Consider the following 12,545-nt stretch of genomic DNA (forward strand, 5'->3'; position numbering starts at 1 on the left):
AAAACCAAATGTTTGAGCTCAACTGAAAAGACCACTTTAAAAACATCCAGAAAAATTGATCAGGTTTTGTGGACAAATAAGCAAATACATTTAAAGAACGTCATCCTTTTTGCTTTTTTTAATTAGTTATGTCTTTAGGGTACCTTTTTTCTTCAGTCTATTTCTGCTTCGGTTGCAAAATCCAACCCCCACTGGCTAGTCAATAAAATATTATCTCACACCAATGGCAATATCACAGTTGATTGCTGTTGTATTTTTATATTTTCTTGTTGAACTAAGTGACAAAAAAATGAAACTATCCAGTTTTTCTTTTCTTCTGTAAGAAAGCAAATGTCAGGGTATGTCGGCCAGAAGACTGGATGAGCTTTACTGGCTAGTTACTTGGTTAGCAACATGGCGGATCAGTCACACTGGATTCAGGGTGTGCGTCACTGGGTTTATCATTTGATGGGAGCTAAGCATCTGCATCAAGAAAACCTTGATGAGATTCAAGGTTTCAGTTATAAACGTCCTCCGCCAAGACCTGCATGCAGGGAGTACAAGCACACTGCCAGTTTGGGCTTCGAATGAAGAATTTATTCATAAACTATGAAATTTATCAGGCTTTTTTTATGTAATTGGAGCTTGTGTTTGCTCTACACGGGTTCTCACTCCATCCGTAAACAGCATCATCAGACAGCTGCGCTAACAGGTTCCTACAGGTGGGAACTGAATTGACCGCTTGTAAGTGTGTGTAAATAAAGTTAAAAGAATTTCATATGGAGGCAGTGCAAGCAGAATAAATTGTTTTCCACAGATGCACACATGAACACACATCTGAAGCTAATACGGTATCGAAATCCCTATCTATTTCTCATAAAGGAAATGTAAATTGATTTTTTTTGGTCTACATGCGCACACACCTACACAGACATGCACATGCGTGCAAACAAACAGAGCTTTGAATTATGCAGGTTTACTTCATGGAGGATTTACCCTCTAATAGGTTCTGCAGGCTTGACAACCTCGACTGTGAAGCAGTCTTGAAGAAATTCTTCCACCATTCAGGCTGAGCCAAGCCCATCCCACGGCACCCACGATACTCTGCACGCGGATGTTCCCCTTCAAGACCAAAACACACTGTTGCTACTGAATAGGCCTCTCTCCGATTTATTCATCAGATATGTAATAAAAACTTTTCAAAAACGGTACTGCAACTCATCAATGCCATATTTGTTTCAAAAGTCAAGGCTCACATGTGAACGTACTGCGGTGATTCCAGTGTGATCACATCATTTCAAGCATTAATACGCGTCATTGATCAATTTTCTGCGTTGATTGAGTGTTCACCTGGAGGCAGACAGTGGCTGCGAAGATGCTGACGAAGCAACGGGGAAGACGAACACGTCACTGGAGCTTGGATTGGAGCCGCTTTCCCTGAAGGTAAACATGAGCAAAGGGTCAATATTACAACCTGTAACAAACTAAGAGGGCTTCCTTTGCTGTTCAAACCTATAGATAGCTAATGGTTGAACAAGCTGAACGATTTTGTTTGGATTTTTCCCCAAATGTGCTCCTCCAGGGTGATGTTCAAATTAGATAGAAGCCAAGACACCATGCAGTAAAGAGAAGGCCAAGAATATTTGGGTGAACAGATGCAGAATCAACACAGTAGCACTGCTGACAGCCAATGTTGTTTTGCATCTGCATGAGAGGAAATTTCTCTGGAGAAGAGCATAGGGCGGTGGCCTGTACTGGTGTTGTAAGGGTCTGTTTATAATTTTGTGTGGGATTGAAACAAAAAGAAAAATACAGAGAAAAATAAAAGGACTGAATTCAGACCAAGCAAGAGCTCTAACATCTGCAGCCAAAGTAAGGTGTGGCACCATGCAGTATAGGAAACTTGATCAAAAGTATAACAGAGATAATCCCGCCAAATATTGTTTATCGCCTGTTGCCTCTGTAGTGGTTGCACCAAAAACAATATGGGGATAAGCCATTCAGTTTCACTAAACAAGAGGGGATTAAGACAATATCTAGGTGTAGATTACCAAACTGGGTAATTGGGTGATGATGATGGATAAAATCTGTTCCATCCAGGAACAGTTGCAATAGGTAAAACAAAGAGATTTTGTGTATTTTTTTTGTCAATGTGCTGCTAACAGTTAGCTGGCAAATATTTGATGTCTTGGTCTGGCGTGCCTGGATACATAAAGTCTGACATTTCTTGGGGTTGTACAGTCTAGATATAAAAATGTTTGGAGTTAATGTTCAGCGACACACCTACCTGTGGTCCACCTGACTGGATGCAGCATTCACCAGGTCAGGCATCGCAGTTGGAGAGGTTCCTACTGTCAACATGACAATCAGCTCGGGATCAAGGATGAAGAGTTCTTCATGGGAGATTTCTGACACGTAGTTTAGATGCTCCTAATGAAACAATGAACAATGACTGTTACACCTGCGAAATGGGACAATGCATCTGAAAAGCAACAGAGACTAGTGAAATGGTCAAGTTCAAATAACAACCAATGTTCACAAAAACATGAAACCTCGAACAGCTTTTTCCAACTCTTACAAAACCCAACACCCATCTGTTCTACTCCACTATATAAAAATCGTGTTCAACGACTTATCACTCAGGACAACAACTCTGTAGCATGCCGCGGCTTCTGCAAAACCAAACATTCTTGCAAGTTAAGCCTGACGGAGATTAAAGCTATTTGTATGTGTGAACCAACGTGCGGCAGGTTCAAGCACTTGGCTGGACTTCAAGCCGAAGACCGGCTTGCTGTTGAAACGGCAGTGTGGGTGCGTTGTTTCAGACGGTGTGTCATAAAAGCACCATGCTGGAAGTTCATTTGGAGGGAAGACTGTTTTGTCAAAAAGAGGCTCATTGTTGTTTAACCTACCACCTACTAGACTTCCACACTGTTGGCAAGAAGCCTTTCAAAACACTAATTTCTGATACAGGCCAATACATGAAAACCCAGTCTCTGATTGGCCAAAAGAAAAAAACCTGTTGTATTATGGGGGAACCAGTTTTAAATCCAAAAATATAGATAAATGACCACAAAGTATCACATCTAAACAAACGAGAGCTCAAACCCCTCAAAAGATTATAAACACAATAAACATGATGGCTAGAACTGCTGGCAGCAGGGGTTTATACATATTCACTGACAGTTATAATATTCAGATATGGATTCTGAGTCGGATTCATAATCGGTCAGTTCCGTTCTCGCTTCCATGTGTGTTTGAGTTACACTTAGCATTTAATTTCCCTGTATGATATTGAATGAAGTTCCATTTGTAAAGCCCAGTTGAAAGAACACTTTTCCTAATCTTGTTTGTTTTGTAAATTTTTTCTCCTCTGCGTCCATGACCCGTCACACACGAGCCATACAGAGTGTGTAATATCAGGACATATGAATGTCGAAGGGACAGCTCAGCCCTCAGTGGATTTCCAATAAAGCCTCTGTTCCGGGGTGTGAACCACTTGTCAGAGTAATACGCCAACTAAGCTCTCACTGCCCTAGTAATGGGAATAATTTAGCATCTGGCAGTGAACCAAATTCTCTTCACACTCAGAAAGCAGGGGACATCTGCTTCCCCTGGCCTGGAGCCCAAGACACACAAAAAACAAACAAACAAACAAAAAAAATTCAGACTCAAACACAAATTAAACACAAATCAGGAAATCCAACCATTGGCTGAGTGCTGAAGGTAGACAAAGTACTGACCTGGGCTCGGTCTATCCTGTAGAAACGGTCTGCAGTGGTTGCTGCAGGGACAAGAGAAAAAGATAATCAGAATGTATCACCCAGAGGTTACCTGCATGGAAATAAAAACGGTTATATTTAAGAAATCCATAATGTTCTCTGCAGGTGATTCAAAGATCCCGGATCTCGGCCATTCTCATCATTACCGTTTCTTTTTTTTCTACCGCCGCAGTAATTAAAGACAAGCTGATCCCCAGAGTGGGACTGTTTAGGAAGGTTGGTGTGATGATGGGAGCGAGTTGTGCTGGGGAATGAACACACAACACAGCACACAGCAGGCCTTCTACGCAAACCTCACTGCTATCGCGGAAGAGGGTAAGACAGATTTCAACTGAACCAACAAGCATCAGCGTGAAGAGGGCAGCAGGACAAAGATTTGTCACCAAACATGTTGTTCAGCGTTGCGTCAGCCAGGATTTTGGACCCAGGGGAGGCTCATCTAGCTGTTGAGCGAATAAAATTCACTGTGTTATCAAAGTGCCGGTGTCTGAGAAGCCAAATAACAAGATCAAAGATTAAACACTCTGCGTGTTTCCAAAGTAAGATAAAGACAGAGAATTTATGGATGACTGAAAGCGATGATGGACAGAAAAGAATGAGAGTCTTTAAGATAAATAGAAGATGATGGGGAGGAGAGAATTAAGGCCGAAAGCGTTGCGATCCCAGAAAGAAAGTGATGCTGAGTGATGATCTGTCTCTAATCAAAAGCAAAGAGGATGGAAGGATTTTCTGTTGGAATGTCAGATGAGAATTGGTTAATTCGCCAATTATTTAGATATTTAGAAACCTAAAGGTTTCTAGATATTATTTCTATTCGTTTTAATCTTGTGCGGTAGAAAAGTTTCCTTCATTTTATTTGGCCGATTCTATTCATAAATTATTCTGTATAAATTGCTATTCTAATGATTCCTCTGCAGTATATTTAATATTTTGTGCTAACTGTTAAGTGTAAATCAAATTTCGCTTTAACTTTTGAAGTTTTCCTTTTTTAAAAGTGTTCTGATAATTCTTGAATTTTAAAGTGTGCCTCTTTTTCCTCATTTCTAGGCTGGTGTTAGCGCCAGTCTTGCAGTTTGTATCCAAATTATACTGATTGTTCCGTTGTCATTCAAAGGCAGATTTCACAGTACTCAAATAGTACCGAATAACAGAACAACACAGCTGTTTCATGACACCTTACATGTAGAGCAGGTCTTGAGCACAATCTTTAAAGTAATTAACAGACACCTAACATTCCCCCATGAGCAAACACTTGGTGACAGTGGCAAGGAAAACCTGTCCTTTACCAGGCAGAAACAGATAACCTCATTGAGGGCGGCCTTCTGTCTCAACCACTTGGGATAGAAAGAGAGAGAGCAAGAGGGAAGGACAGTGAGATACAAAGCAAGTGTGCAGCTCAGACAAAGGGTTATATCATGGTGGGGAGGGACACAGCATAAATATCTCATGCTAAGAATAACAGTAGGGCTAGGTTAAAAGCTGGCATGATACAATTTTCTTTTCCTTTTGGCTATATCCCTCACAGCGAAACAATCTCCTCTCACCCTCGTCTCTTTATCCTCTTATCTCAGACTAAATAACTTGATCTCTTCATCTGGACTGCTGACCCTAAGTATTTAAAATCCTCAAACTTCATTACCTCCAGTCCCTGTAGCAACTCATTGTTTCACTTGGGTCCCTCTCATTCACACACATATATTCTGTTTTTCTGATCAAAGCTGATGAAGATACTGGAGCAGGTCTTTCTCAGCCTCCTCAGGCCCCAAGTACAGCAGGCCCAAGATCCTATACGGTTTGCATTTCGGACAGATGTGGAGGTTGCCATCTTCCATCTCCTACATCAGAGACACTTCCACCTGAATGAGAGGAAGGGCGCAGTGAGGATCCTTTTTTTTTGATTTTTCAAGTGCCTTTAATCCATCCTGTCCCCAGAGTCCAGATGGTGCTGGAAGACGGCAGCCTGTCGCAGCAGCTCCTATTATCCTATTATCTCTAACTCCAGCTCTGATTATCTTTAACTCAATCAATTTATTTTTTTTGAGTTATTTATTCACCTGTCCACAACTCTTTCGCAGATGGGACTATATACTGTTTCTCTGGTGCACTGCGTTGTTTGCTACACTGTTCCCCCTGCCAGTACTGAGGAAAATTATGAAATACAGCCCTCATCGACAGCCAGCATGTCTACAGGGAATGTAGCATGCTGTGCTTCACAGACACCTGGCTGCAGGTGAACATACCAGACAGCACCGTTGATCTGCCCGGCTTCATACTGATATGCAGGGGCCAGGAGAGGCAGAGCGGCAAGAAGAGAGGAGGACTTGCCGTCTCATTAACAAGAACTGGTGCAGCCCCAGTCATATAACCGTGAAGGTCTTTGTGTGCACCCCCGATGCAGAGCTCATGATGGTAGGACTTTGACACTTCTACCTCCCACGAGTTTTCATACTCCATCCTTGTGCTCTACGTTCCTGCGTCTGCAGCCGCAGACAGTGCCGTTGACGGCAGCGCCGGAGATCATAGACCTGCAGATGTGCCACCCAAGCGCTCTCATACTGATCAGCGGGGACTTCAACCACATCCCCCTCACTCCCATTCCCCCCCACCTTCAATACGTAGACTGCACAATGAGAGGGAAAAAAAGCCCTGGACCTCCTGTATGCCAATGTGAGGGATGCATACAATTCTTTCCCTCTCCTCCCTCTGGGCAACTCAAGACCATAACCTTGTACACTACCTACACATCAGTGGTGAAGCAGCAGGCAGGCAGCACCAGGTCTGTGAAGATCTGGTCCACAGCCACAGAGGAGGCAATGTAGAAGTGCTTTGATGTCATTGCTACATCAAATTCTGAGGACAACATAGTTCCATCAAAAAAGGTCTGCTGTTTCAATAACAACAAGTCATGGATCAACAAGGACATCAAAGGCCTTCAGCACCGCTTCAACCTCTCCCGTAGGTTGCTGGAGGTGCCAGACCTCTGGAAGACCTCCTGTATTGTCCCAGTACCCAAGAAGGGATATCCAAGTGGTCTCAATGACTGCAGGCAGATGGCACTCACGTCACATGTCACAAAGTCGTTTGAGGGGATAGTACTCTAGCACCTGAAAGGCTGGCTATCTGCTTCCCTGGACCCTCTGCAGTTTGCGTACTGGTAGCACATGAGTGTGGAGGATGCCATCATCTTCCTCACTCATAGGGCCCTATCCCATCTGGAGGGTACAGGAAGCACTGTGAGAGTCACCTTCTTTGACTTCTCCACTGCCTTCAACAGCGTCCAACCCAACCTCCTCTACCTCCAGGGTAGATGGCTGTGTTTCAGAGGCCGTGGTGTGCAGCCCAGGAGTATACCAAGGTAGTGTCCTGTCTCTATCCTTTTCACCTCCGACTGCCGGTACAACTCCGGTTCCTTCCATCTCCAAAAGTTCTCCGATGATGGTTCAATAGATGGATATATGAACGATGATGATGAGGAGGAGTACCAATGTCTGATTATGAGTTTTGTGGAGTGGAGCAACCAGAACCACATCCTACTCAACATCTTCAAGATCAAGGAGGTAGTTGTGGACATCTGAAAGAATCGGTGGAGACAGGTACCAATCACCATCCAGGGTGAAGAGGTGGAGATAATGGACTCCTACAAGTTCCTTGGGGTCCACATCAACAACAAATTGGACAGGTCACACAACACTGATGCACTCTACAGTACGGTTTAGAGTGGGTTGTTCTTCCTGAGGAGACTGAGGTCGTTTGTCGTCTGTAGTGGGCTCCTCAAGACCTTCTAGCAGTCTATGGTAGCCAGCGCACTCTGTTTGGTATTGTGTGGTCGCGGGGTGTTGCCAGGACTGGTGAGGTCAATAGGCTCAACAAGATAGTGAGGAAAACCCACTTGGTGGTGGGACTGACCCCGAACAATCTTCAATCAGTGGCAGGGGGGGGATGAAGGAGAAAATGGAAGCTATCCTGGACAGCTCCTCCAGCCAACGGGTCATCCCAACCCGGTACAGAACCTAACACTTCAGATGCTCCTTTGTGCCCATGGACATTAGACTGTAGAACAGTAGTCTGGACAGCACACAACTCCAGCCTGAGGTGAATCTGTGTTGCTTCCACAACATTAGTACCTCACCCATTCACATGGCATGCCCTAACTTTGTTTTCTTTCTTATTCTTGTTGGTACCAGCCACACACACATCTGGCCTATTTGTATTTATTCATTCTATTTCTTGTCACTGCTATTGTCACTCTATTGATATTGTTGTTTAGTTCTGGTTGTGTTTTTCACCCTTACTGTTACATAATGTTGTCCATTATTATCCCTGATGTTGCTGTTGATGTTCTCCCTGCCATCTATTCATTCATGGATGTCTTGCTATCTTCTGTCTTCAAATATCTCTCTATCTAAATGTATATTTATATTTGTTTTTTTTATTTTTGACATTTTAACTGTGATGTTGCTATCTTATCATCCGGGAAAAACTGAGGAGGTGGACCCATGCTTGGTGTCCTGAATCAACAACTACCTCAAGGACAGACCACAGCACATCAGGCTGAAAGACATCACACCAAAGGCTGGTCAGGAGCACACAAGTACCACAAGGGACACTTGTGGCTCCCGCTTCTCTAGGACTCCGCTACAACTCGGAGCTGAGACACAACCAGATGTTTGCTGATGACAGAGCTATCATGGGTGTAGTACAGGTAATAGAGAGGACGAGTTCAGGAGCCTGATAAAATAATTGAAATACTGCCTGGAGTGATAGAAACAATCTCCAGGTCAGCACCTCAAAGACTAAGGACTTGGTTTCAGACTTTGGGAAGTACAGAACATTCATAAGACAAGTATCAATTAGGGGGGACAAGGTCAAGATTATGGGTAAATATAAGTATCTTGTGGTGTGGCTGGACAAAGAGCTGGACTGAGCACGCAAGACAGACTGTCTGTACAAGAGAGGCCAGAGGAAGCTGTACTTTCTAAAGAGGCTCCAGCCTTTCAACATCTACTGGAAACTTCTGTGGATGTTCTACCAGACTGTAGTTGCCTTTGCTCTCTTATATGCTGGGGTGTGTTCTGAGTGGAAGTATTTTGAAGGGGAACTCCAAAAGGCTGGACAATGTGAGCTGGTGAGCTGGCTCTGCAATCGGCATGAAGCTGAACTCCCTGATGACAGTGGCAGAGGGGAGATCTTTCATAAAAGATGTCAGCCACCCTCTGCACACTGTCATCAAAGCCCAGAGAAGCCAGAGCGGTGATAGACTGCTCCTGCAGAACCAACCATTTCAAAGACTTCTTTGTCTCCCAAACCATCAAATTACACAACCCTGCACTAGGTGGGAGGGGGAGTTGAGAGGAGAGGTTAGGGATGTGGGACATCAATGAAAATGAGGATGTCCTGGAATATGCAATTGACAATATGCATGTACAATAACTCAGTTTTATTTTTCTATTTAGATAAGTACCTTTCTTATCAAAATGTATATTCTTCCTCCTATCTTTATATTTTCATAGTTAATTTCAACTTTGATCCGCATGCCAGGCCTTTACTGCAGCGGGCTTCAGTTGCTGCTTGTTTGTTGGTCTTTCTGCCTTAAGTTTGTCTTGATCAAGTGAAATGTATGCTCAAGTGGGTTGAGATCTGGTGATTGACTAAGCCATTGCAGAATATTCCACTTCTTTGCTTTAAAAATCTAGTGTGCTGTCCAGACTGCTGTCTCATCTGTCCAAAGAATGCTGTTCCAGTACTGGGCTGACTTCTTCAGGTGTTTTTTGGCAAAGTCAATTCTGACCTTTCTATTTTTGAGGCTGACTAATGGTTTGCACGTTGTGGTGAATCCTTTGTATTTACTCTCATGTAGTCTTCTCATTATGGTGAGACATCCTAGAGCGTGTTCTTCACTAGAGTAGATGTTGTGAAGGGGTTTGTCTTAAACATGGAAATGATTCTGTGATCATCCACCACTGTTGTCTTCCGTGGATGTCCAGGCCTTTTTGCGTTCCCAAGCTCATCCGCGCTCAGTTTTATCAGAATGTACCAAACTGTTGATTTTGCCACTCCTACCATTTCTGCTATCGCTCTGATTTCTCTTTTTCAGCCTCAGGATGGTCTGTTTCACCTCCAATGAAAGCTCCACATGTGTGTTCACAGCAACAGCTTCTTAATGTAAACGCCACAACTGGAATCAATCCAGACCTTTTAACTGCTTAATTGATGACAGGTTACCGAGGGTAGAGGCCATGCAGCCATGTTGTTTTTGCAGCCTTCTCAGTAAATTGTCCAATTACTTTGGGTCCCTCGTAAGAGGCGGCTACGTACTGTATTTTCACGACCATAAGGCGCTGTACTATGTGTGCCATTACTGTATTTAACGCACACATAAGGCGCACCTGACTTTAGGGCGCGGGTTTTATATGCACCCACACTTCCCCCTTTAACATTGTCATGGTAGTTGTCCATGCTAGGGATGTGGCTGGGCTGGATGTCTTTGTCAGCGATGTGTTTGCTGGAGTAGGAGCAGAAGATGGCCAGCTTTTCAGTATAATCTGTTGAAAGTTACTGCACTAACGTAGTCCTGGTCCGCATGGAAAAATGGCACCATGTCATGAAACGAAAGCACAAAGACGGACCTCCTTGGAAATGTTCAATTTTCATTTCTTCTGCTAACGTTACTGTTTTAGTCGAAACGCTCTTTTGCGGCTGCTTGATTTCCATGTTCCTCCGCGTAGCTGATGGCTTTCAGTTTAAACTGCGCTTCATAAGCGTGTCTCTTTACCATTTTCAGGGTTGTTAAAACAAGGATGTTCTGCATAACGCACATACCCGTTCTTTTATAGACAATCAACGCCCACACTTCCCCCTTTAACGTTCTCATGGTGTTTTGTACTACGTCCGCCTTTACAACAACAACACACACAGAGTGCACTGCACTATAGGACGCGCACATTTTGAAGAAAATCGAAGTATTTTATGTGTGCCTTTTAGTTGTGAAAATTACGGTATTAAAGAGCTGTAAGTCCTAAACCATTGCTCCAATTTAAATGTGAATACTCTCGAATTACAGCTGAGAGCCTGCACCTTAAGTCAATATTGAATGATTGTATCCTGAATATGTTTTTGTAAACAGCTAAATTAACAAAACTTGCATCAATGTCCAAATATTTGGACCTAACTGTAGGTCTGCAAGGCACAATGCTACCTCTCAGTTTCAGCTGAAGACTCTCTCATAAGTAAAACCTGGAAATGTACGTCTAAATCTTTTTTGATAGAAAGCTGTCCCTCTGCACAGCAGTCAGACCACAAGGAAACTTATATCATAGCAAAAAAAACAGCACTGGTCTCTGTGTGCGTCAACCGCAAGATGTAGCGAAACATTCAATGACTTGAATCTCACAGCCGGCAGATTACGGACCTCCTCACACACCGTTGCCATCCTGCTGAGCGAAGTGAAACTCGTAGCTTGTAGATTTCCAGTATTTTGGGATGTTGCTACGGACATATTCAACAACAAACTGAACTCTTTCCGCACTGTTGTGTGATGATTACTTTTTAATTGACTAGATAATCCATAGGCTCATGATGTGGCTGAAATACACACACACACACACACGCACACACACACGCACACGAGAGAGAAATATTCCCTCAGTTCTCCTCAAATGCTCTGTTTTTCAGCTTGCAATTGTATCTTTTTATGGCTCCAGTTCTCTGCTGAATTCCATGAGGATCCCACCCAAACATAAGGGTGTGTGTGTGTGTGTGTGCGCATGTGCACATACTCATGTTCATGTTTGTGTGTATTTGTGTTTGCATTCGTGCATTTATATTATTGCATTCTTTTTTTCCTCCCATCATATCTGTGTAAAGCTGCTGTTGAATGAGATTAATATTCATGACAGTCCCCAGTAAACATGATGGAATTATTGTGATGGGGCTGCAGTGCAGGAACCTGTTGGCATATTGCACCCAGCAGATTTCCAAACTGAGCTTTTTCAAATGAAAATCTATCTCGTTCCTTCTTTTTTTTCCTCTTTAATTTAGGCGATCAATGCTGCCAGCATACAAGCCACAAAGTTTTTCATGAAGCTACATGTATCAGCTGTGTGAATTATGTGATAGTTTTTTTTTTTTTTTTTTGACAACGCCACGGTTTGAGTGCAGCAGCGACAACATGGCGCCACCATATGTTTGATAGCGAGTGTGTATCAGTATCAGGAGATGCAGGTCTCACAGCAGTGTGGGCTGGCAGAGAGAACAAATCTGGCGCTAACAAGACTGGATATAACGAGCTGTGTGGGTTGTCTGTCCCAACAACCATCTGCACAACTAATAACACGAACCAGATCATGACGGAGATCAAGCCTCTAGACTAACTGAAGCAAAGAAATCTTTTTCAGCTTTCAAAAAAAAAACAAAAAAAAACAAAGGGATGTCTGCTGTGAATGTATAAACACCGTGGCAACTGGGAAGATGTGTTCGCTTACCACGTATGACAAGTTTGATTGACAATGTTTTTTCTGTGACCGAAGATTCACTTTCCTGGATTTTTGCAAACTCACAGCTGAAGTGTGCAAACCATTTCACCACTCTGCAGGAGTATGGGTGTGTGGTCTGCATGGTGATGGTAACGGTGACACTTACAGTCGAGGAAACACCACTTTGGAGACAACCGCTGGGAGGAGACGATCTTTGCCTTGGTTCCTTCCTCCTGATGAAAAAGAAACATGACAGTCAGATAATATAGCAAAGGGGATATATGCAGGTAATCCCTCAAAAATGTTGATCCAG

General features: G+C 43.3%; 1 protein-coding gene across 5 annotated transcripts in view; it reads right to left on the reverse strand.

The window, feature by feature from the left end:
- Nucleotides 1-12,545, reverse strand: part of LOC147233206 (diacylglycerol kinase zeta-like) — a 126,708-nt gene that overhangs the window by 25,769 nt on the left and 88,394 nt on the right. For all 5 annotated transcript variants that reach the window (XM_086147802.1, XM_086147801.1, XM_086147800.1 and 2 more), the window contains 4 exons: nt 12,399-12,465; nt 3,723-3,763; nt 2,267-2,409; nt 1,330-1,416 (listed from right to left, as the gene is read on the reverse strand). In XM_086147802.1, the coding sequence (XP_086003928.1) occupies nt 1,330-1,416; nt 2,267-2,409; nt 3,723-3,763; nt 12,399-12,465 (338 nt within the window). The remainder of the gene's footprint in view (nt 1-1,329; nt 1,417-2,266; nt 2,410-3,722; nt 3,764-12,398; nt 12,466-12,545) is intronic.

This window comes from Fistularia commersonii, chromosome 6 (assembly GCF_037954325.1).
Source record: "Fistularia commersonii isolate RoL2024-O1a breed Wild chromosome 6, RoL_Fcom_v1.0, whole genome shotgun sequence".
Classification (NCBI taxonomy): Eukaryota; Metazoa; Chordata; class Actinopteri; order Syngnathiformes; family Fistulariidae; genus Fistularia; species Fistularia commersonii.